At 42.7% G+C, this 21,336-nt stretch overlaps 3 protein-coding genes across 3 annotated transcripts; 1 reads left to right on the top strand and 2 right to left on the bottom strand.

The window, feature by feature from the left end:
* Nucleotides 1–174: 174 nt before the first annotated feature.
* On the bottom strand, nt 175–8,957 carry LOC120643977 (protein SEMI-ROLLED LEAF 2-like). The gene is made up of 20 exons (XM_039920491.1): nt 8,709–8,957; nt 8,213–8,404; nt 7,858–7,932; nt 7,649–7,764; nt 7,303–7,417; nt 7,068–7,196; nt 6,499–6,546; nt 5,895–6,097; nt 5,604–5,800; nt 5,169–5,461; nt 4,882–5,031; nt 4,364–4,801; nt 4,113–4,262; nt 3,712–3,784; nt 2,379–2,506; nt 1,979–2,170; nt 1,749–1,874; nt 1,537–1,662; nt 1,205–1,351; nt 175–831 (listed from the first exon to the last, which is right to left on the bottom strand). Exons 2-20 carry the CDS (start codon nt 8,351–8,353, stop codon nt 676–678), a joined length of 3,003 nt encoding a protein of 1,000 aa, XP_039776425.1. The 5' UTR covers nt 8,354–8,404; nt 8,709–8,957; the 3' UTR covers nt 175–675.
* A 4,330-nt stretch (nt 8,958–13,287) lies between these two features.
* LOC120643966 lies at nt 13,288–14,119 on the bottom strand. Its single transcript, XM_039920484.1, has one exon. It carries the CDS (start codon nt 13,931–13,933, stop codon nt 13,565–13,567), a length of 369 nt encoding a protein of 122 aa, XP_039776418.1. The 5' UTR covers nt 13,934–14,119; the 3' UTR covers nt 13,288–13,564.
* Nucleotides 14,120–18,119: 4,000 nt separating this feature from the next.
* On the top strand, nt 18,120–20,983 carry LOC120643947 (subtilisin-like protease SBT1.4). The gene has a single exon (XM_039920468.1). The coding sequence runs from the start codon at nt 18,174–18,176 to the stop codon at nt 20,532–20,534; it is 2,361 nt and encodes a 786-aa protein (XP_039776402.1). The 5' UTR covers nt 18,120–18,173; the 3' UTR covers nt 20,535–20,983.
* The last annotated feature ends 353 nt before the right edge of the window (nt 20,984–21,336 follow it).

Raw genomic sequence — 21,336 nt, 5'->3', positions numbered from 1 at the left:
GGGCGAGGAGGATGCGGCGCGCCGGCGCTAGCTAGCTAGCTGTGGATCACAAACACATCACGCCATACGTACAGCATCTTCTGTTGTCACGTCTACTACTACTACTACTGTATAAACAAACCCAACCAAAACAGTGAAACACTCGTGTATCACATCCATGTTCGATCATGTGCGTAATTTAATTTATAGGCATCATAATTTGAATATTACTAGGTAGTATATACACATCATCAAAGATACTCGGATCCACCGGTTAGCGTAGTTACATTTGTAAACGGGACTTGTCAATGACAGAATCAGAATGTTACATTATACATTGTAAATCTATTACAGATTACATAAAGTCAACCAACTACTTTTGGTGCCGGATCGAATTTACGCTTCCCATTATCATCCCACGGTGGGGAGCACTGGTGGCGGCATGAGCTGGCGTACACCTTTAGTTTCTGTTAGCAGACCAAGAATCATTTACAAACAAGGCCACTGCTCATGCCATCTTGCACGCACATATGACTCAGCTGAGTCAACCCTCGTTCCAATCAACAACGGAAATGGCCTATGTTAGCAGCGCATGCATGCATCGAATTCAACTAGAGCCACCAGATAATAGTGGTTTCTTTTCTTCGAGGTGTCAAGTCATGTTCACATTTTTAGTCCAGCAAATTAAAAGTCATCTTAGCGGCCAGAAGTTGCAAGGAACTGGTCGTAGGGACTCAGCACTGGCAGCTTACAGAAATTCGAGTCCCATTGTCCATCAGCCGTGCACAGAAACCTATCTGCCTGAGGATCCTCAGGAGATGACTCGAGCTTCTCCATGGAGGTTTCGCCATCCTGAGAATTAAAAACCTTGTGAGCACAACAATAAGGGTGCGGATAGAAAAAAAAAAGCTACATGGTGCCACAATAACTTCTATTGTGCCTAAAAAAGTATTAAGAACCGTCCAGTTCATCCTAAGTTGGATCACATTTTGCATTCAGCTATCAGAACGATTGAAACACCAAGTTCAAGAAAAAAGTATGCAAAGCAAAATTAAGTGATATACGGAGTATATCTAAAGAGAAACATGCTTTCATCACGTCGTGATACTGCAAGATGTACTCGGTTCAAACAATGTCCAACTGTTCCTGAGTAATGTTTGTCAAAAGTCAAAACTATTGATGTTTGTTTAACCATGGACAGATTAAGCTGCTTGCTATTACTAACCTCTTTTTGGCTGACACTCATGCAGACAGAGAGCTTTTGCTGCTTTCCGATCAAAAGTGCTTCACATTGGTTGGCTACATCCTTGAAAGGCAAATCATGGTTTGTTGACGCTGACAACCTTCTGACATGCCGAGTTGTCTCCGAAACCTACATAGAATTGATTAATTCATATTAAAAGACTTATAATTTATGCTTAAGAGAGTATGAAATTCTTTTCTAGTTAACATTTAGAACTATGCATGACACAATTATTGAACAAAATGCATGTGTAATATATTCTATTTTAATATGCATTTTAAAAAATGTGGAGAAACCAAGAGATAAATATATACTGAGTCGAGAAGCTGATTGACATCAAGAAGGCTGCTATCTGGCTGATCTCGCGATTGAAGTTCTGCTAAGCTGTCAGATGGTTCAACAAGTGTATCATCTTCAAAAACAAATCCCAATGGAATAACCTGCAGATGTCCCATACTATTATAAGAAACAAAAAAAAACACAGATCTTTAACTATTCCTCATCTATCGCTAACAAGATTGATCACCTCCATAGATTTTTGAGGTAGTTTTCCATTTTGTGATTGAGATTTTGAATGTGTTTCTCCAAGAGAACAGATGTCATCTGCTGAAAATTCCTCAAGCAGTTGTTTTCTAATAGTAGATAATTCTGGCTGCAGAGAGAATAACATCAAAACATTGTCAAATGAGCCGATCAAAGGTTCATGACATGAACAATAACAAGACATAAATATATCATAAACTTTCTATGCATTACCTCTGATAGCTCTTCCAAACTATTAAGTATGTTTGACACTGATGTTTCTTTTGATTGTTCTTCATTCATGTCAATGTTGGAGAGTGATTTTAGAGCAAGATCATCATCTTGTTTTGAACCATAACAAGGTTCAGCTGCGCTATCAAGAGCCTGCAATCTAGAGTCTTCAACTAAATGAAGAAATGGATCAACCTGCAAGGGCACATAGAAAGGAATGGTGAAATTAATTAAAGTTTTGTTCCCGGTCTATTTGGGATTTGAGAGTTTTGCAGATCATTTTTGGGAAATGTGTGTGGCCAAAGAGTACAAAAATTTATTGTGGAATTTTTAATATCATAGATAGTTCATACACATGACTTCACCGCAGAAAGTAATGGTGAGGAAGTACATTTTCACTTACTGTGGTTTTTGTCAACACATGCTTCACAACCGGAATGAGAGATGGAATGTTAAAAGCTTTCGAGAAAAACACGAGCATTGAAGTTGCCAAAGTAAAAAGAGAGCGCCTGCGTGATGGTGGAAGGAAACCTGCATTTAATGTCAACAGGATAAAAATATCTACATATACAAATGTTGAAGTGAAATTAAAGAAATATTCATGCAGAAAATATTTGGCAGAAGCCCAAGACTTTCCATAGAGCATATAATACAACATAGATCACTAAATAATAGCTATATAAGTGAAGTTCTATTTAGTAAGTACTTTTATTTTGAGTCACAGTTCCTTGGAAAACTACAAAAAGAGCAACTACTTATATGAGTACTTCATTTGAGCTGCCATTGAAGCCCAAGCTAACATGCTAGCAAGATTGTGTTTCCATTAAGTGTGAAAGCAATCACCTGACAATGTAAGTGCAATCAACAATTATACGTTTAAGAATATTGGGTGCACCGCAGGACTCAGGCTCTAAATTGTTAGCTTAATAATATTAGGGAGAGAATAACATGTTGTGTGGTTGGATAGTAAAGAGAAACTCAATGAAACACTTCAGATAATAATAGCATATGAAAATACAGTTTTATGCGGCCACGGAGCCTTCATAACTAATGCCTTCATGGTATCTTGATCTGAATAGGCTTTTATCGGAAAGGAAAGTTTGGATTGTTCGGTTCAACAAAACAAATTAGTCTATGCACACTTTATTCTCCATAGCTATTCTACCCCAATGTTGAAAGTCTAGATCAAGATGGGTTACTGAAACCAGTATTGAAGTTCTGCATCAAGGAAAGCAATGTCCCGCTTAGATACCTCAATTTTCTTCATTTATGTTCGCCTCAACAGGACACATGACTTCTCTTTTAGAGTTCAAGTCAATCTCTGTTGCCATTACATATGTTCTCTAACACTGACAAGATAATGAATTATGTTACTACTATCTTCTTTAATGCACACTATGTGAAATAAAAGTGTTAGTTACTACTATATCGATGGTTCCTTCCTTGGCTAAGAATAATGCTATCTGGATGATCCATGAACCCGCTTCGGCCACACACTGCCATTATGTAGATTGTAGTGCTCTAATGGATTTCAGGAACTTATAGGCTACACAATAGAGTGACATGTGCTTCTATTGAGTGTACTGAAAATAGTTTTAAATATTTTCATAGAACTAAATGTCCTTCATGGCTCCATGGTAGGAGGCAGCTGAACAATTATGTAGATTAAGACACTAAAGAGTTGTTTTTCAGAATTCTATAAATAATGAGCACTAAATAAGATAGTTGAGAATTACCTGCTTGTAATGAAACACTTCTTAATGAAAAAGCAAGCTGAAAGCTACCCACCAAAACTTCAATACATGAGCCCTGTATTAAAGCCCGAAAATCATACTTATAAATGAGAAAAAATGTTAACTTTGATCCATGAGAGAGTAATTATGATGTAGTGGGCAGTGTAATAAATCCAGGGCGATGTATTTGCCTTAATTTGATCTATCTTTAAGCTGGCAGATTCTATGTTAGATTAGGGATCTTCACATATGTTGTTGAATGTAAAAAAAATAAAATAGATTTTCAATACCGAGTATTACATTGCGCTATAATACAGATATTGTTATGTGCCGCATACAAACAAGAGAAGGTTAAATAAACATCATGGTATTCATATATGAAGCAAAGTAACGTATCATCTAACCTTGTCTCCAGAAAACAATAGCATCAAGCTGTAAGTATGAGAAATTGCTTCGTAGTTTCGCGGAATATTTTCAGGTGACAATGCCTGAGTCCATAAGGAGGAAAGAAGAAGATTTGCCTGACGAACACTGAGCATGAGAGTGACAGCATCCTGTGTGTAAATGAAAAAAATCTTATTCTTGTGACAAAGGAAAAGGCACAATTACTAGAGGATCCTGTTAGCAAAAAAAAGGGGGAATATCTGACATAGACCTTTTTCTGAGTGGGTACATTGGAGATACTTGTATCTGTGGAAGAGGGAGACAAAATATCTTTTGTACTGGCCATCCTTTGAATAGTCTGAGACTTGAATAGTTTTGCATCATTTGTACCATTTGTACTGATCTCATCTGCATTCTCGCTGATGGGCATTAGCTTCGTGTTATCCAGGAGGGGACTTTCACGAAATGAAAGCATGTCTCTTTTTAATTTCCCAAACAAAGCAGCAGAAGATGAAAACACTGATGTTGTTCTAGATAATGTCCTTCGAAGATCAATCTTGCTTGTATGAGAAGTGACTGAAAATGAGCACGGAGAGACAGAAGATGGAACAAGAACAACAGAGAAAATTCTATGTGCTCCTAAATGTGTCTCACAATCTGGATAGACCATTGCTAAAAGTAGTTGATGAAACAATGCCTCTGGAAATGCCTACAACATGTAGTATATCATGTTAAATATCGGATCCAGTTAGTAAAGGATGGAATAAGGAATATTGTTAATCAATTTACTTTGCTCTGGTGCGTCAAGTTTGGCAATGATGCAACTATTTGAGCAGTGCGATAAGCTGCAGAGATTGTAGACCGTGCAACAATTGTAGAACTTGAAATGTTCTCTAGTACAACAGCTAATGTATCAAGGATAGGCCCAGCATCACCAACCTGAAGAGCGCAAATATAGTAGAAAAAGTTATCAATAGCTTGTGGCTATAGAACTAGAGGAGGAAAAGGTTAAAATAACACACTCCTAAAATATATTTTGAAATGCCCTAAAAGAATATATATATTTTGAAAATGACCTTTCTAGACAACTGAACAAGACATTCATCTACAGCTTTCCCGTGTCCATTACTCCATTTGATCATGTTGTCTCCAGGACCTGCATCACTGGCCAATGATTGCATGCTTTTAGCCATATGCCTGACTATGTCACTTATTGCAGCCATTAGTGCCGTAGAGGACTGAGATTTGGAGTGCTCAGCAAGGCGTGATGTAACTTCGATGATATCTACGATCATATCTGGTTGCTTCAATACATTCTTGTGTTCAAGATGCTTGACTAACATAGATAACAATATATGTGCATTCTGTCCTGGCATACAATGATGTAAATATTTGTAAGCATCATAAATGGTTGAAAATAATCATGCCTATATAGATATATTATAAATATCACAGATAAGTGGAAATTGTATACACTAGTAAAATAAGAGAATTGATGAAACAATGAATACCAAATTTATCCATCACAATTTGCATATCCAGAAGGACACACAGTGCTAATCCTTTAGAAGATGACCATAGATTGTTATTATCAAAATAACGAAATATAGCTTCCAAAACTCGTCGGACTGTTGTTGCTTCCCTTGATATTCTAGCAAGGTTGTGTAGACAAATTCCTGACCAAAAGTTTGGACTTTCTGATTCTTCTCTGAGTTGGAAAATGGTTTAAAAGAGATAAGATATTAGATAAATTTTATGCACTATAAAATTTCTACATGTTCCATATGCATGATCTTACTTACATTGTTAAACTTAATCCACCATGGATAGTTCTAATATCTTTCCATGAAGGAACCCTTGTCAAAATGGTTGAAGCAAGAGGTTCATGACCTTCAGATTTGAGAACTTCGTTCACCCACTGAACTCGTTTGTCCTCAACCGGGGTATCATCATTATCAGAATTTGCATATGGGCTCTCATAATTTTCCATAACTGCAGAAACAACCTGTAAAATCATCAAGCAACAATGGTTGAGAATCGAGGATCTGTGATCATTATAATGATGTGACATTGTACACTTCCAGTCTTTTTGTGATGTCATAAGGAGTTATACATTACAAGTTAGGACATGCCAAAAGCTTTACATCACATGATTGGGAAGAAAATAATTATAGGACTATGAGCCACCTAGGTCACTCCAAGCTAGGCTACCTTAAGATTCATGTTCAGTTGATCCTACTTATGACTTATAAAACGGATATAATAGAAAGAACTATGGGTTACGGATGTGTTTAAAATCAAAAGACTAGAATTCACAAAGAAAATGGTTAGACTAAAAAAGCAGCTTCGTTTTTATAAAAAAATAACTTAACAGATTTGGGAGAAGTAAAAAAAATATGCACTTACATTATCAAGTTCCGCAGAGATATGAGAGTGCTCACCCATAAACCAAATCTGCAAGACACAGAAATTCAAACAGATAAATAGAAATTTGCAAGTTCCATCTATTTGCAGATGGGATAAACAGATAAAGAGAAATTTGCAAGCCCTGAAATTTGCAAGTTTCATCTGCAAGACCCATAAACCAAATCTGTAGAAATTTGCAAGACATAAAAATGCAGCTGACAAAATTCTGGATAAAGAGAAATAAATGCAAATGCAGCATAGACAAATAAATTATCTCCTGTTCAAACAGATTCTCCAAGGGATCCAATGGATTTAAGGTCTGTTTGTTTTCCTAGATGGGATAGTATAGGATCCACTATTTGATTTAGAACATGTTTTCTTGACTAGATGATTCCATCCCAATAAGGGACTGTGCATGGAAGAAAGAGAGAAAGAACATTTGATACATATCATACATACTGTGAATTACACCATCAATAAAAGCATCATGCAGGACAAGTACCGTTGAACCAAACTGGTTGGTTGTGGGCCTAGGAGCCCACATGGCATAATAAGAGAAAAATAAGTACCATAGATGAAAGAGCTTGGAGCCCAGCTGCATGAAGAATACGTATCTTCTCCTTCTCTCCCATCTCTTGGGCTAGATGACATAATTTAGGTATCTGGTTTTCTAAATTGAACATGTAAGTACTGTCAACCTATAATGAGAAGATAATAACCCACAATTCAAAATAGTTTGAAAATACAGTACTAAAACACGATACATCCATCTTGAAAATTGATGCTACAACAATATTTAAATACCTGATTGTTTATAAAGTCAAAAAGTGTTTGACACGCTATTTTTCGCAAGTCATCATTTCTATTTTGCTCCAATAATGTCTCTACAATTGTTAGAAAGCTGTTGGCAAAAAGTGGCCTGAAAAGCAGAGCGTTCACCCATTACAACATTAGTTCACATTTATAGAATAACAAAATTTCAATTGTTGATGCAACACTTTCTTATTATTGTCAGTGAGCAAACTCCATCTAAAATATTTAGAAATTAAAAGATCACTAGTGAGGCTATGTAAATTTCAATGCTTTGAAACTAGGTCATTGCACAGGCAAGGGAGGAAATGCAACTATGTTTATAAGTAAAACAACTTACAGTTGCTCCTGACAAGAACATATCACCTTTCGGTAGATTGCCATTACAACTTTAACTAAACCATAGCGCTCAGCTCTCATTTCCTTATAGCACTTTTGCTCTAAGTAAATTGTAATCTGTAAAAGAACATGAGCATAGTTTTTTATAAAATTTCATTATCGAACTCACACTTCAAAAATATACAACTGAGGCATAGAAAAAAAATGCACCCTTGGAACACGCATTGGATTCTTTGAAATATATTCACACAATTTCCCGATCTTGCGATCATTCGGTGCCTCATCCTGAAACGAACACCAAGCACATTTGAAGCTAGCACATTCGCATTATAGAGACTGGCCAAAGCAAAGCTTTTTTTCATAATTATATGTCCATTCTAGAATTTATAATGCCAAGGAAAAATGCTAGAATGATCACCTACAGGTTTACAGCACATGATTTTGCAGAGATAGAATGTGTTACACAAGGAACTAAATAGAAACAATAATTGTAATGGGAAGTGTAAAGCATGCAACATATATGACCATAACTTTTCAACATGTGTAGCAGATCTGAATATCTGACCGGTATCCGAGGGAAGATTTCTGCAAGCAACTTCTTGTACCGCTTGACCGGATGGCGGGACCTCGTCCGCAGGGATGGGCAAATGAAGCAGAGCTTCTCGCATGCCGGCACCACCTCCCTCGAAACCACGCCCATCGACATAAGGTTTCCTCACGCCTCACCAGCACTACACCATTGCCGCCCCAAAGCAAGCTACCATGATAAAGACAAGCGTTAGCCAAATTAATCACGTCACAATTCATCAAGCAGCATCACGCAAATGAACCAAATCAGGGTGATCCGGCGGGTGAGCAACCCACCAAATGCTCCTCAAGACTACCACCCCCGCTGATAACCAAATGCTAATTCCACAGTCCAGTGCACTGGCTACCGATGCTCCAGCCAAAACAACATTACCAATCAAATATTATTTGAAAATGCAACGAATTCCCTATGAACAAAACTCGTGGCCACATTCACAACCATGGAAAGGAGTATAACCAAATCGAAGCCACACCTGGGAGGCGGAGACACCGGGGAGTGCGGCGAAGATTTACGAGGCCCCGCACGTGCTCCGCGGCGGGCGGGCTAGACCGATCGGTGGAGCGAGCAGAATGGGTTAAGGGGGAGAGAGAAGGGAAGGGAAGGAAGGCAAGGGCGTCTGGTGCTCCTCGTCCTCCTCTTCCTCTCCTCCTTCCTCTCCGTTGAGCCTTCTCTCGTGCGACTTTGTTGCTGCTTGCCTTTCGCTCTCGCGCACCCTCGCCTCCTGCCCTCGCACCGCGCTGGATTTCTATATCTGGGGGGCGGGATGGGAGGGTGTGGTTATATGTTGCTAGAGGCACCCACCGACCATCTCCAGAAAAAAATAAATAAGGTGTATTTTAGATGGGTCGCCAGCCCAATAATATAGCATGAATAGACTGTTTCGACGCATGATACCTGCTAAAGTGAGAGAGAGATTCTATACATACATGCAAAAGAAGACAGCGATAATAACGTCACCCACATGCTTGCAAATCAAACTTAAAAAATCTATAGCTATTAAACTAAGCATCCAGATTAAATTTATGTTGTGCCATTATCTTTCGTATGACATGATCTTAAAAACAAAATCACACTTGCCTATGTTTGCACGATATTTTTAAAAGCATTTTTAATAGTAAATAGTTAATTTTGACTACTGGGAATAAATATTTAATAACACAAATAAATAATTATTTTCTACTAATACATAATAATGCGTTACGAATAAAACATTAAACACCGTGAACATTTTTGTGTAAAGGATAAATAATGAAAAATGCATATCATGAATAGAATGACTCAACATCATTGAACAATTTAGTTTACAAAGTGAACAAATAATTTAATATTATTTACAAATTGACAATGCATCCACCTGGAAAATAAATTTTTTTATATGCAAATGGAATATGAACATGAGTTGAACAAGTTAGTATATAACTAAATTATTTTACACACCAATTAATAAGTCTGCAATGCAAGCAAATTGGTACTCCATCCCAAAAATAAATCTAAGATTTAAAATTCAAAATTTATCCCAGAAAGCAAGTTATTTTACCCTACGTAGAAAGTGCATGCGCATATAAGAATTAATAACTACAAAACATGGATAATAATAGGGATACACGTGGTCACTTTGCCTTCTCAATAATCTATTCTAAAATTTGTAGAATGACTTCTATTTTGGGATGGAGAGAGTATAAATTAAGCATGAGTCCTTTTTAAATATGAACAAAAGGATAGGGATAAAATAAAGGGAATATATCGGTGCAAACCAACCCATTCGTGTGCAAACCGGGCAAACTTCAATCTGAGCCACCGGATCAACATCCAAGGGGCACGGAGGGATTGGATAATTTTTTAATTAACCACCCGCCTCTAATCACACTTTTGCAAATTCTCCCTCTCTCTCTCCTCTGCACCTCCTGGATGTTGATCCGGTCGTCTAGATTGATGTTTGCACGAAGGGGTTGGTTTGCACCTGATATATTCCCTAAAATAAAAACTAATTGAAATAAAGATTAAAATTAGTAAAAAGAAGCACCAAGTATTATCACTCACACACTTAAACATTGAAAATGAAAAAGAATAAGGACAATTATAAAATTATGAACAAATAATGCAAATACTATATATTTAAAGTATAAAATTTGTGAAAATAAAGAACTAGAAACTAAATGAAAAGAATAATACAATTTTAGATAATTTTTTAATTAACCACCCGCCTCTAATCACACTTTTGCAAATTCCCCCTCCCTCTCTCCTCTGCACCTCCTGGATGTTGATCCGGTCGTCTAGATTGATGTTTGCACGAAGGGGTTGGTTTGCACCTGATATATTCCCTAAAATAAAAACTAATTGAAATAAATATTAAAATTAGTAAAAAGAAGCACCAAGTATTATCACTCACACACTTAAACATTGAAAATGAAAAAGAATAAGGACAAATTATAAAATTATGAACAAATAATGCAAATACTATATATTTAAAGTATAAAATTTGTGAAAATAAAGAACTAGAAACTAAATGAAAAGAAGAATACAATTTTAGATAAAATTATCATTAAAGAATCAGAATCGAGAAAGAAAAATGAAAGTAGGGAGAAAAAAATGGATTGGAAGAAAAGGAAAAAAAAAAGGAGGAACTGCATGCACTAGCGCTGCACCCTATGTGGAGAGAGAAAAGGAGAGGAGTGTATCGGCAGATGCATGTGAATGCATGCAGGTCTAGCATGTGAGCCCGCATGTGGCGCATCAAGTGAGAAATATGTACGGCCCAACTAAAAAAAGTTAACTGTGCTGATTTGCTTCCCCAATATATTTTATATGCTTCAGACCATGAAAACCATAGTCTTACCAGGGATGAGCATAGCAGAGTTTTCTAAGGGTAGGGTAGGCACTTTATATACGAGGGGCCCCGCTGTGCCCCCTGCGTCTCGGAGGCTCAGGCACGCGAGCAACAATGGCGGAACTGGGCGAGAGGTTGAGGCACTACTCCAATGGAGGGAGTTGGAGTGATCAGCGGCGAGTTTGAAGTAGGGGCAGAGCTAGAATTTGATCATTGAGGGGGCTAAATAGTGATTGGGGGGGCCACAGTCTTGCCGCAGAGGTAAGTTCCATTTTTGATAATGGTATTATAATAGTGCTACGAGATCATTAGGAGCAGGATTGGGACTTCTGTTAGGTCTGTCGAGGTACGCACGAGAGTCCGAAGCCCGTCTTCGTTGGGACTTTAGTTGGGCCTATGTAGCTGGACTAGGCCTATTTTGAGATTTTAAGAATTTGTCCAGAGATATTGTTGGCCCTTGGGCCACTAAGATTGGGATGCGATTTGGTCAAATCCGCATATGTATCATTATTATTATATTGGGCCTAATTCTAGCGGAATTAAAATAAATAAATAAAATCATGAAGTTTGTTGGGATATGCTGGACTCCCTACCCTACTGATTGCTAGAAAACTTCTCAAAAAAAAAAACTGATTGCTAGAATCTGTGCCACGTTATTCGAGCGTGTCTCGTCCCTCACCCTGCAAATGCGATGGAATCCAAACTATAACCACACCACTTCATTCTCATGAGAGAAATTATATGAACCCACTCAACCCCAAACCACCACCACCACACGCTAATCCAACCCAAACATTTGAGCTCATAATATAACAACTATTAGCCACACTATGATTACAACCCAATAAGAATCTGTTTCTCAAAAAAATATAATATAGATCTTGTCACACTGTTTTGCACAGAATAGCTGCCAATTATACTGAGTCATCTCAAAAAATTTCGGTCTATTTTGATTAAATTTTATAGTGTGAACGCGAGGTTTTAATTCCAGGATCCGGCTCTTGACATGGGGCCCACGTGTAGGTCTAGCCACACTGCTTTGCACAGAGTAGCTGCCAGTCATACTGAGTCATCTCCAACAAATTTCGGTCAATTTCGATAAAATTTTATAGTGTAAACACGAGATTTTAATTCCAGGGTCCGGCTCTTGACATGGGGCTCACATGTAGGTCTAGCCACACTGCTTTGCACAGAGTTGCTGCCAGTCATACTGAGTCATTTCCAATAAATTTCGGTCAATTTCAATAAAATTTTATAGTGTGAACGCGAGATTTTATTTTTAGGGTCCGGCTCTATACAGAGAATCTATTTCAACCCAACCCAATTCAACCCGTATTTACATAGAACCTGCTCCACCCCATCCTATTAACTAATATAACCCATTTCAACCGCCCAAATACACTCCACGTCAAAACTCAATAATTCATTAAACTCATTTGAACCCACACCGTTTGCAGGTGACTCGTCCCCGCCCGAGTCCATTTTTTCCTTATTAGTGCTCGTGTTGATTTCTTGGTGGATTAGACGATTAGTGTTGCTGGTGTGATAGAACTCTTTCTCAACCTGCCGCAGAATCTTTGGAAGGAAAGATGCCGTACCTACCTTTGGTTGTTGCAACCTTTCTTCCAACAGTAGCGAGATGTGAGGCACAGAATCTTTGGAAGGAAAGATGCCAACCCATCGACAAATGTTTCTGTTGTCGTTCCCGGACGAGGAAAGACGCTGTAACACATGTTTAGCTTAGTTAGCTATAGAAGCTAAGTATGGTGCATTATCCTGCAATGTGGCCTATACAAATACAAGCACCGCGCTTTACTAGGGAATTACTCATGTTCATAAGCAAAGGAATAAAGTACGTGCTCTCTAACTAATTTGATTTATCGGGACGGGAAAGAAACGCTTATTATTACCTCCGGCTCCAGTCATGAAAAAGAGGAGTGTAGTATGCGGTGGTGTATGGTGCGCAATTCGTGTGTTTGAAATTTATCATGTACTGTACTACGTATTATTAATGCACGTATATAGGACCACGGAAAAAAAAGAGGGCGTTATCTAGTACAGTACTACACAGTCCCAACTCCCAAATTCTGAAAAGCTTGCAAATTGAAACCCAAATTCTAAAATCTCTCTTATTAGGAAACTCTCTCATGTCAATCCCTCACGTAAGGAAACGATGATCGCGATATAAACTAATAAAACTAATAATTGCATCATCAAGCAAATCTTACACGAAGTATTTTGTTTCTTTGTTTCTCTATAAAATCTGATTCTTGCATTGAGATCAGGGAAAGTAGCCAAATTGTAAAGTACAGGTAGACAATGCAAGAATTGACATGCTAACATTGCTAGCAAAGAACACAGGCACACAGCAGATCAAGAGGAGGAAGAGGAAGAGAGCAAATAAAAATGAGAGAGATATTGGACTAGAGAGTCTGTACAAGCAAGCCACCACCGTTACAGCACAGCAAAGACTCTGCGCGCCGCTTGCATCCGTTGGGAGCTCAGATCCCGACGGTGACCACCGGCGCGAACGCGGTGCCGAAGGAGTAGTCGGCGCCGGCCGGGGCGCGGAGGGAGCTGATGACCGCGGCGCCCTCGAGGAGGTCATTGATCGCCGTGGCGTAGTAGGCCCGCAGCCGCCGCAGCATGCGCCGGTACAGCACCGCCAGCCACCGCACCCGCAGCCGCCGGATCGCGCCGAACAGCCTCCTCTTCCCGCCGAGCCTCGCCACCGCCATCTTCCTCTTCTTTCCCCCCGCCGGCACCGGCGGCGCCGCCCCAGACGCCCTGGTCACCGGCCTCCGCGGCACCCGGAACAGCATCGCCCGCCGCGGGGCCCGGACGACTGCCGCGGGCTGCAGGTCCTCCATCTCTCGCCTCTGGATCTTCTCCTGCTGCTTTGCCCTGGCAAGGAGGATAGCTATCAGGCTAATGGCCAATGGTATGTGGCTCCCTGATTTGTGTAAGAGTCTGATGAGTAGTTTAAGATACCGTTACATTGTTTATACAGCTGGGAGGTGGACTGGCAGCTCTTGGGAAATGGTGAGGTCAGAGAAGCTGGCGTGAGATGTAAACATGTGGCCTGCAAGCTAGTCAGCAAATGCTGCATGAATGGCTTGTGCTGCTGCTGCTGCTATTACCAGATTAATACGCAAGAAAACCAGCAAAGCATCTTTGCTTAAACTAGCAGTAGCCAGGAGTGAACTACCAATATACTTCCCTTGTCTCGTTTTTATCGAATACGCAAGAGAATTGCGCATCTTTGTATTAAGATAGAAGAAAGAGTTTTTACAACGCGCTAAAGTGCACCCCTTGCTATTTAGTTTTGTATTACACGTAACGAGAACAACAAAAGATGAGAGACTAGTAATAGTGAACTACTCTCCTCCGAGACTTCCTTTGTCTCCTAAAAAACGTAATATTATATTTGGAAAAAAAAGTCCGGCAAATAATGTAGTCCTAGAAATTAGCCGCGTGTTCGGCTACTCTGTTGATGGTTACGCTGCAGCTGTCCGAACGGCAGCCGCAGCCAGCAGGCAGCCGGCTAGTTTTGCTTTAATTAAATGATTAGATTTAATTTGTATGTCAAACTAACCGCATATGGCAAACGAATGAAGATACGAGCTTTTCATACTATCACTAATCTTTCTGAAAAATTAAAACTGCACATTTCATAGGACAGAGGAAGTAGTTATTACCCACGAGTAATTACTTGATAGTTAAAGATGTGAATTAACTAGCATCAGGTTGTGGTTTACATGCACAGTACCGAGCTTTCAGTGGTGCTGCGTGTGGGAGAGGGAAGAAGAATTTTGTCCTGTTCAAGTGTACGTTGACAGACAGCGACCGCTTGTGGACTGGAAAAGCAAAAAACGAAATTCAATGCACGTGATAGTGCGTGGATTCCAATTAATTTTGGTTCAGTCTCAGCCGCCATTCCTAACTGATTGACAGTAAGTCGCAAAATAAATAAAAAAACTGATTGACAGTGACACATCTGAATAACTGAATTGCTATGGGTCATGGATGGTGAGCAGTATTAGATGGGTCATGTTTCCTCAGCTAGGCCGTTGGTTATTCTCGATCGATCGCCACAGACTGCCATCACAAAATATATTTTTTTCGAATAAAAGCCATCACAAAATATCGCAGTATTGTATTCGCAAATGATGCGCAAATCGACGAGAAACGGACAAAAATCATACAAAAAAGCAGTTTCAAACCCTAAACGCATATATCGAGCTTGTTGGAATCAACATGCGGACTGAAATGAGATTCTGCTATCTGTGGGCTATTTGTCTTCTTCGTGATGGGTCATGGCAGCGTATATAACTTGTGGAGTAATCATCAATAGGAGATGATGGGTTAAAGAAATAGGTAGCATGCGTCAGAGCTTACCTCAGTGTGGCTTATTAGTCAGTATGGATGGCACACTTTACAATATAATACACACAAACTGGTGATAGCATGTTGATCCAATCACATTGATATACTATATTACTAGTTGTTTAATTATTTGGGCCCGTTTGACATAGCTTTAGCTTCTCTTAAAACTGTTTGTGAAGCGATTTTTCTGGTGAAGCAGCTTTCCTGGTTAAGCTAAAGCTATTTTGAAAAACATTTGGCGAAATAGCTTCTTCCTAGTGAAGCTGGGTGAAACCACGTTTTTTAGCTTCACCCCGTTAGTGGAAGCACATGGATGGCTTCACAGGTTGCTTCAAGGAAGAAACTGCTGCAGTTTTAACTCTTTGGCATAGTTTCACAAGAAGCTGTTTTTAGAGCTCTTCTTGAAACTATGCTAAAGGGGCCCTTGGTATCAACAATCACTCATCTCTAGATGGTCAAAGCTTCATGTATACTCCAATGATTCCAAATTATAATTTGTTTGACTTTTTTAATCTTAATTTTGATCACTCATCTTATTTAAAATTTTTGTGTTAACATAGTCAAATTGAAGCCATTTTTGAAGAACTTTTATTTGAAAAATAAGCCACAACCAAAAAAGTGGTATTTTGTATTAATCTTTTAATAAGAAAAGTGATCAAACTTAAGATTAAAAATGTTAAATAAATTATGATTTGAGGCGGAAGGAGTACGCAAGAAACACATGCAAGGACAGGAGGCGAGGATATGCTACTTACTCCAAGGTTAACGTTTTGAATATTCAAGTGCTGTAAGTAATCGAGCCCATGTGTTTCTCCAGTGAATAAGGGCCCAAAGTGAGGCGCACGTATTCCTACGGCCCACGGAGAAGCACAGAAATCGCAGCCCATGGGCTCCTTATTGCGGGAATCAGCCCGACGGCCGCGCGCGCGACGCGACGCGACGCCGCCGCGTTGTTGGATGATGGGCCTCCTCATGGTAAGAAGTTCGTCACTGCAACGGTAATGTTTCTTGTCATTGCTTCCCATCTTTTCTTCCCCAACCAATAATTTTTGGTCACGTCCTTTTACGTACCTAGTGATCCCTGGATCCACTCCACCCACCAACCCGTCCACCTACGTACGCACTAGGCCTCCTTTTTCGCCGTGATCCCGTCCACATTCCATTCAGAGTGTGCTGTGATTGTGATTGTGAATGCAAACACTGTGGGGTGGTAATGAGCTATGGCCTTAGTGGTCTTTTCATAGCCCAACAAGACCCTTAAATTATTTAGTTTAAAATTATATAAGATTAGAGCCCGGCCCTTTTAAGGCCCGGCCTTTAGATTTTTTAGTTCAAAATGTTAGGCCCTTTACCACCCCTGCTTATCGCCAATTTTCGGCGCTCTCAAACTTCACGTCCGCCATTTCTTCCACACAAACACAACACCTCATACTACCACCGTCCACAAAAGAATATAATTCTCATTTTTCAATAAGTAAAACAATTTGAATTTTGACTAAAACTATATAAAAAAATAATAGCATTCATGATACAAAATAATTGCATTCTTTTAACAAATTTGGATTTGGAGATATTAGATTAATTATAGAATATATTTTTATAGTAAAATTTTTTGGAGACTTAAGCACTAATACTATTTACTATAAATTTAACAAATTTGAACTAGTTTGACCGGCATGAATGTCATAATTGCATTCTTTTGTGCAAAGGAGGAAATACATCTAGAGATGTCACCACCATGGTCACGATGAAGAAATCACTGCCCCCGTTGCAGAAGCTTAATGCAGAACTGGCGAACAATTTCTGGTTTCAAACCATGGCCGCCGCGGCTGGATAAAGATCACAGCATGCACGTGCGGGATGGTAAACAGGTACAAACCTAGAGTTTTGCCCTCCCAAATCTAAACCCCTAAAAAATATCTGAACCCATTAAATATATATACCCGCGATGGGATTAGAATTTGCCCAAATTCATATCCATCGGGTCAATGGTACCTACGGGTCACCCATGGGTCTACACTTTACTATAATAGTTTCCATTATAATCAATAAAATTAATATAATAAGCTTCAAATTTATAGGGCACATAAATACCTGCAGAAAGTTCATTGTTCACTAAAAATTACTAGAGGAAATAAATATAAATAACAAGTTCTATATTCAAATGATCATAGCACATGCAAAGTCGCAAACCCATTATATGCATATGGAAACACTAGAATTACAAAGCAACGACACTCCTACCCGCCACTTCACCGTTCACTAAAATAATAAGTAAGGGAGAAGGAATATCTGCTTCACTATAATAAAAAAAATAAGTAAGGGAGAAGGGATCTGAACCAAAATAACCACTAAAATATTATGTAAGGAGAAGGATATTTGGTTCACTAAAATGCCGTTTATTACGTACAGTACCACGGTGCATTAAACCGCGGATCGTACCAAAACGTGCACGAAGGTCGAAGACTACCTCACCGTTTCAGTTTTTCTTTTTCTTTTGAAGGATCACCGTTTCAGGTTTCATCTATGCAGCCAATCCAATCTCGCCGAAGAAATTCAGAGCCGAGGGGAACCAGACGGCCAAGCTCCCAGCCAGCACAGCAGATCCGGCAACCACACGACGGCGTGGCGAATTCAAGGTCCACACATAGCACTAGGCCCACGCGTGTGATTATATTATCCCCAACCAACCCTCGCAGCCTTGACCAATCTGCTGCCGACGCCATGGCGAGGATCAGGGCCCCGCGTCTCGCCGTCCTCCTCGCTCTCGCCGCGCTCGCGGCCGTCGCGGCGACGGCGGCGGCGGCCGCGGCCGGCAAGGCGCGCGCGCAGTCCACGTACATCATCCACCTCGCGCCCGACCACCCGGCGCTGTCCGCGGCCCGCGCCGACGGCGGCGGCGAGGCGGTCCTCGGCCGCCTCCTCCCGCGCCGGCTGCGCGCGCCCCGGCCGCGCGTGCTCTACACCTACGCGCACGCGGCTACGGGCATCGCGGCGCGCCTCACGCCCGAGCAGGCGGCGCACGCCGCGGCCGGGGAGGGCGTCCTGGCCGTCTACCCGGACCAGGCGCGGCAGCTGCACACCACCCACACCCCGTCGTTCCTCCACCTGACCGAGGCCGCGGGGCTCCTGCCGGCCGCGGCGGGGAGCGCGTCGTCGACCGTCGTGGGCGTGCTCGACACCGGGCTCTACCCCATCGGCCGGGGCTCGTTTGCGCCAGCTGCTGGCCTAGGCCCGGCGCCCGCGTCCTTCTCCGGTGGATGCGTCTCCACGAGATCTTTCAACGCCTCCGCCTACTGCAACAGCAAGCTCATCGGCGCCAAGTTCTTCTACCAGGGGTACGAGGCTGCTCTCGGCCACCACATCGATGAGACCAAGGAGTCCAAATCGCCGTTGGACACCGAGGGCCACGGGACGCACACCGCCTCCACGGCGGCGGGGTCGCCGGTGGCCGGCGCGGGATTATTCAACTACGCCAAAGGGCAGGCCGTGGGCATGGACCCCGGCGCGCGCATCGCGGCGTACAAGATCTGCTGGAAGTCCGGGTGCTACGACTCCGACATCCTTGCCGCCATGGACGAGGCCGTCGCCGATGGTGTCCACGTCATCTCCCTTTCTGTCGGCGCCAACGGGTATGCCCCCAGCTTCCCCAGTGATTCCATTGCCATCGGCGCTTTCCACGCAGTGAGCAAAGGCATCGTCGTCTCCTGCTCCGCCGGGAACTCCGGGCCCGGCGAGTACACCGCCGTCAACATTGCGCCGTGGATACTGACCGTCGGCGCATCCACCATCGACCGCGAGTTTCCCGCCGATGTGGTTCTCGGTGACGGCCGCGTGTTTGGCGGGGTCTCTCTATACGCCGGTGATCCCCTGAACTCCACTCTGCTGCCGCTGGTGTTCGCCGGGGACTGTGGTTCCCGTCTGTGCCTCATGGGCGAGCTCGACCCAAAGAAGGTGTCGGGAAAGATCGTGGTCTGTGAGCGCGGCAGCAACGCTCGTGTCGAGAAAGGCGCGGCGGTGAAGCTCGCCTGTGGAGCCGGCATGATCCTAGCCAACACAGAGGACAGTGGCGAGGAACTCATTGCCGACTCCCACCTCGTGCCGGCGACTATGGTCGGACAGAAGGTCGGCGACAAGATCAAGCACTACGTCCAGACCGATCCGTCGCCGACAGCGACCATCGCGTTCCGCGGCACGGTCATCGGCAAGTCGCCGTCCGCGCCGCGGGTTGCGGCGTTCTCGAGCCGCGGCCCCAACTACCGCGCGCCGGAGATCCTCAAGCCCGACGTCATCGCGCCCGGCGTCAACATACTCGCGGCCTGGACCGGCGCCGCTTCGCCCACCGACCTCGACATCGACTCGAGGCGCGTCGAGTTCAACATCATCTCCGGGACGTCCATGTCATGCCCGCACGTGAGCGGCCTCGCCGCGCTGCTCCGCCAGGCGCACCCGGACTGGAGCCCGGCGGCGATAAAGTCGGCGCTCATGACCACGGCGTACAACTTGGACAACTCCGGTGAAACCATCAAGGACCTCGCCACCGGCGTCGAGTCCACGCCGTTCGTCCGCGGCGCCGGCCATGTCGACCCCAACAGCGCCCTCGACCCCGGCCTGGTGTACGACGCCGGCACCGGCGACTACGTCGCCTTCCTCTGCACACTCGGCTACCCTCCGCCCCTGATCTCCATCTTCACGAGGGACGCCTCCGTCGCCAACTGCTCGAGGAAATTCGCGCGCTCCGGCGACCTCAACTACCCTGCCTTCGCGGCTGTCTTCTCCTCGTACAAAGATTCAGTCACCTACCACAGGGTGGTGCGCAATGTGGGCAGCAACTCCAGCGCCGTGTACGAGCCCAAGATCGTCAGCCCCGACGGCGTGACTGTCACCGTGAGCCCGAGCAAGCTCGCGTTCGACGACAAGAACAGTACCCTGGCCTATGAGATCACGATCGCGGCGTCAGGCAACCCGGTGATCGTGGACACCAAGTACTCATTCGGGTCAATCACCTGGAGCGACGGCATGCACGACGTCACGAGCCCCATTGCTGTGACCTGGCCGTCCAGCGGTGGAGCAGCGGCCATGTAGAGTGACGCTGTTGTTCTGGGCAGCTTGTACTTTGTACAGGGCCATTCAAGTCTTTGATCTCCACGGGTCCTGCGTTCATCCGTCCAGCACTGAAACCAGACGCTGCTGCAGCCATTGTTTATCTGATCATCAAGGTGAGGATAGGATGACTGATTGTGCGATGCGTCATCCACTGGACGGAACTACGGAATAATTTATCAAGTGCAAGGAGAGCAGCAAATAAATTATCAATGTTTCAGCTGCCCCTACCATGGGCCATGCTTGCAGTGGCAGCTGCCATTTTCATTTTGGTAGTTGTAGTGTCCTTACAGCTCGGGAAAAGGCCTTCCCACATGTAGTTGTGCAGCTTGCAAGAAAGCAAGCGCCATCATGGCGGATTGGCGAATGGACGTGTATGAACAGGTTTGGAATGCTTTGATCCTAGCACGTGCTCGTCTGCCTTTTACACCAGCACAATCATGAGTCACGCTTTCTGTATTTGCATCGTGCGGTACTCTAGAATAGTTGTGTATAAGTAACCGAAGCTTTTGAGCTCTCAAGTAACCATCATCGTCCTTAAAGCGCAAACCTGAGATATAAACAAATTGGGAATTTTTGCTGGACATTCTTCCTTCTTGGTATATATTGTGGGACACTGCCACACTGGATAAAAAAAACGGCTACAAGGCACTAGGCGGTGTACTGCAGCAAAGAAACTAGTGTGTTGTAACAAAGAAAATACCCACTCTAGCAGTGTCGTACAGCTAATTTCACCAAGGAGAGCAAAAATTCTCAAACAAATTCAGGTGCTTTGCTTCTGGCA

Source organism: Panicum virgatum, chromosome 1K, assembly GCF_016808335.1.
Source record: "Panicum virgatum strain AP13 chromosome 1K, P.virgatum_v5, whole genome shotgun sequence".
NCBI classification, from domain to species: Eukaryota; Viridiplantae; Streptophyta; class Magnoliopsida; order Poales; family Poaceae; genus Panicum; species Panicum virgatum.
Note: the sequence above shows the minus strand (reverse complement) of the source record. Positions and strands in the feature narration are given on the sequence as shown.

Excerpts from the sequence above, each read along its gene's own strand:
- LOC120643977 (XM_039920491.1), bottom strand. The coding sequence starts at position 8,353 with ATGTCGATGGGCGTGGTTTCGAGGGAGGTGGTGCCGGCATGCGAGAAG. Across the intron at positions 5,462-5,603 it reads AATTGTGATGGATAAATTTG|GACAGAATGCACATATATTG; the intron begins GTATTCATTGTT and ends ATTGTATGCCAG. Across the intron at positions 2,507-3,711 it reads AAGTGTTTCATTACAAGCAG|GTTTCCTTCCACCATCACGC; the intron begins GTAATTCTCAAC and ends CATTAAATGCAG.
- LOC120643966 (XM_039920484.1), bottom strand. The coding sequence starts at position 13,933 with ATGGAGGACCTGCAGCCCGCGGCAGTCGTCCGGGCCCCGCGGCGGGCG.
- LOC120643947 (XM_039920468.1), top strand. The coding sequence starts at position 18,174 with ATGGCGAGGATCAGGGCCCCGCGTCTCGCCGTCCTCCTCGCTCTCGCC.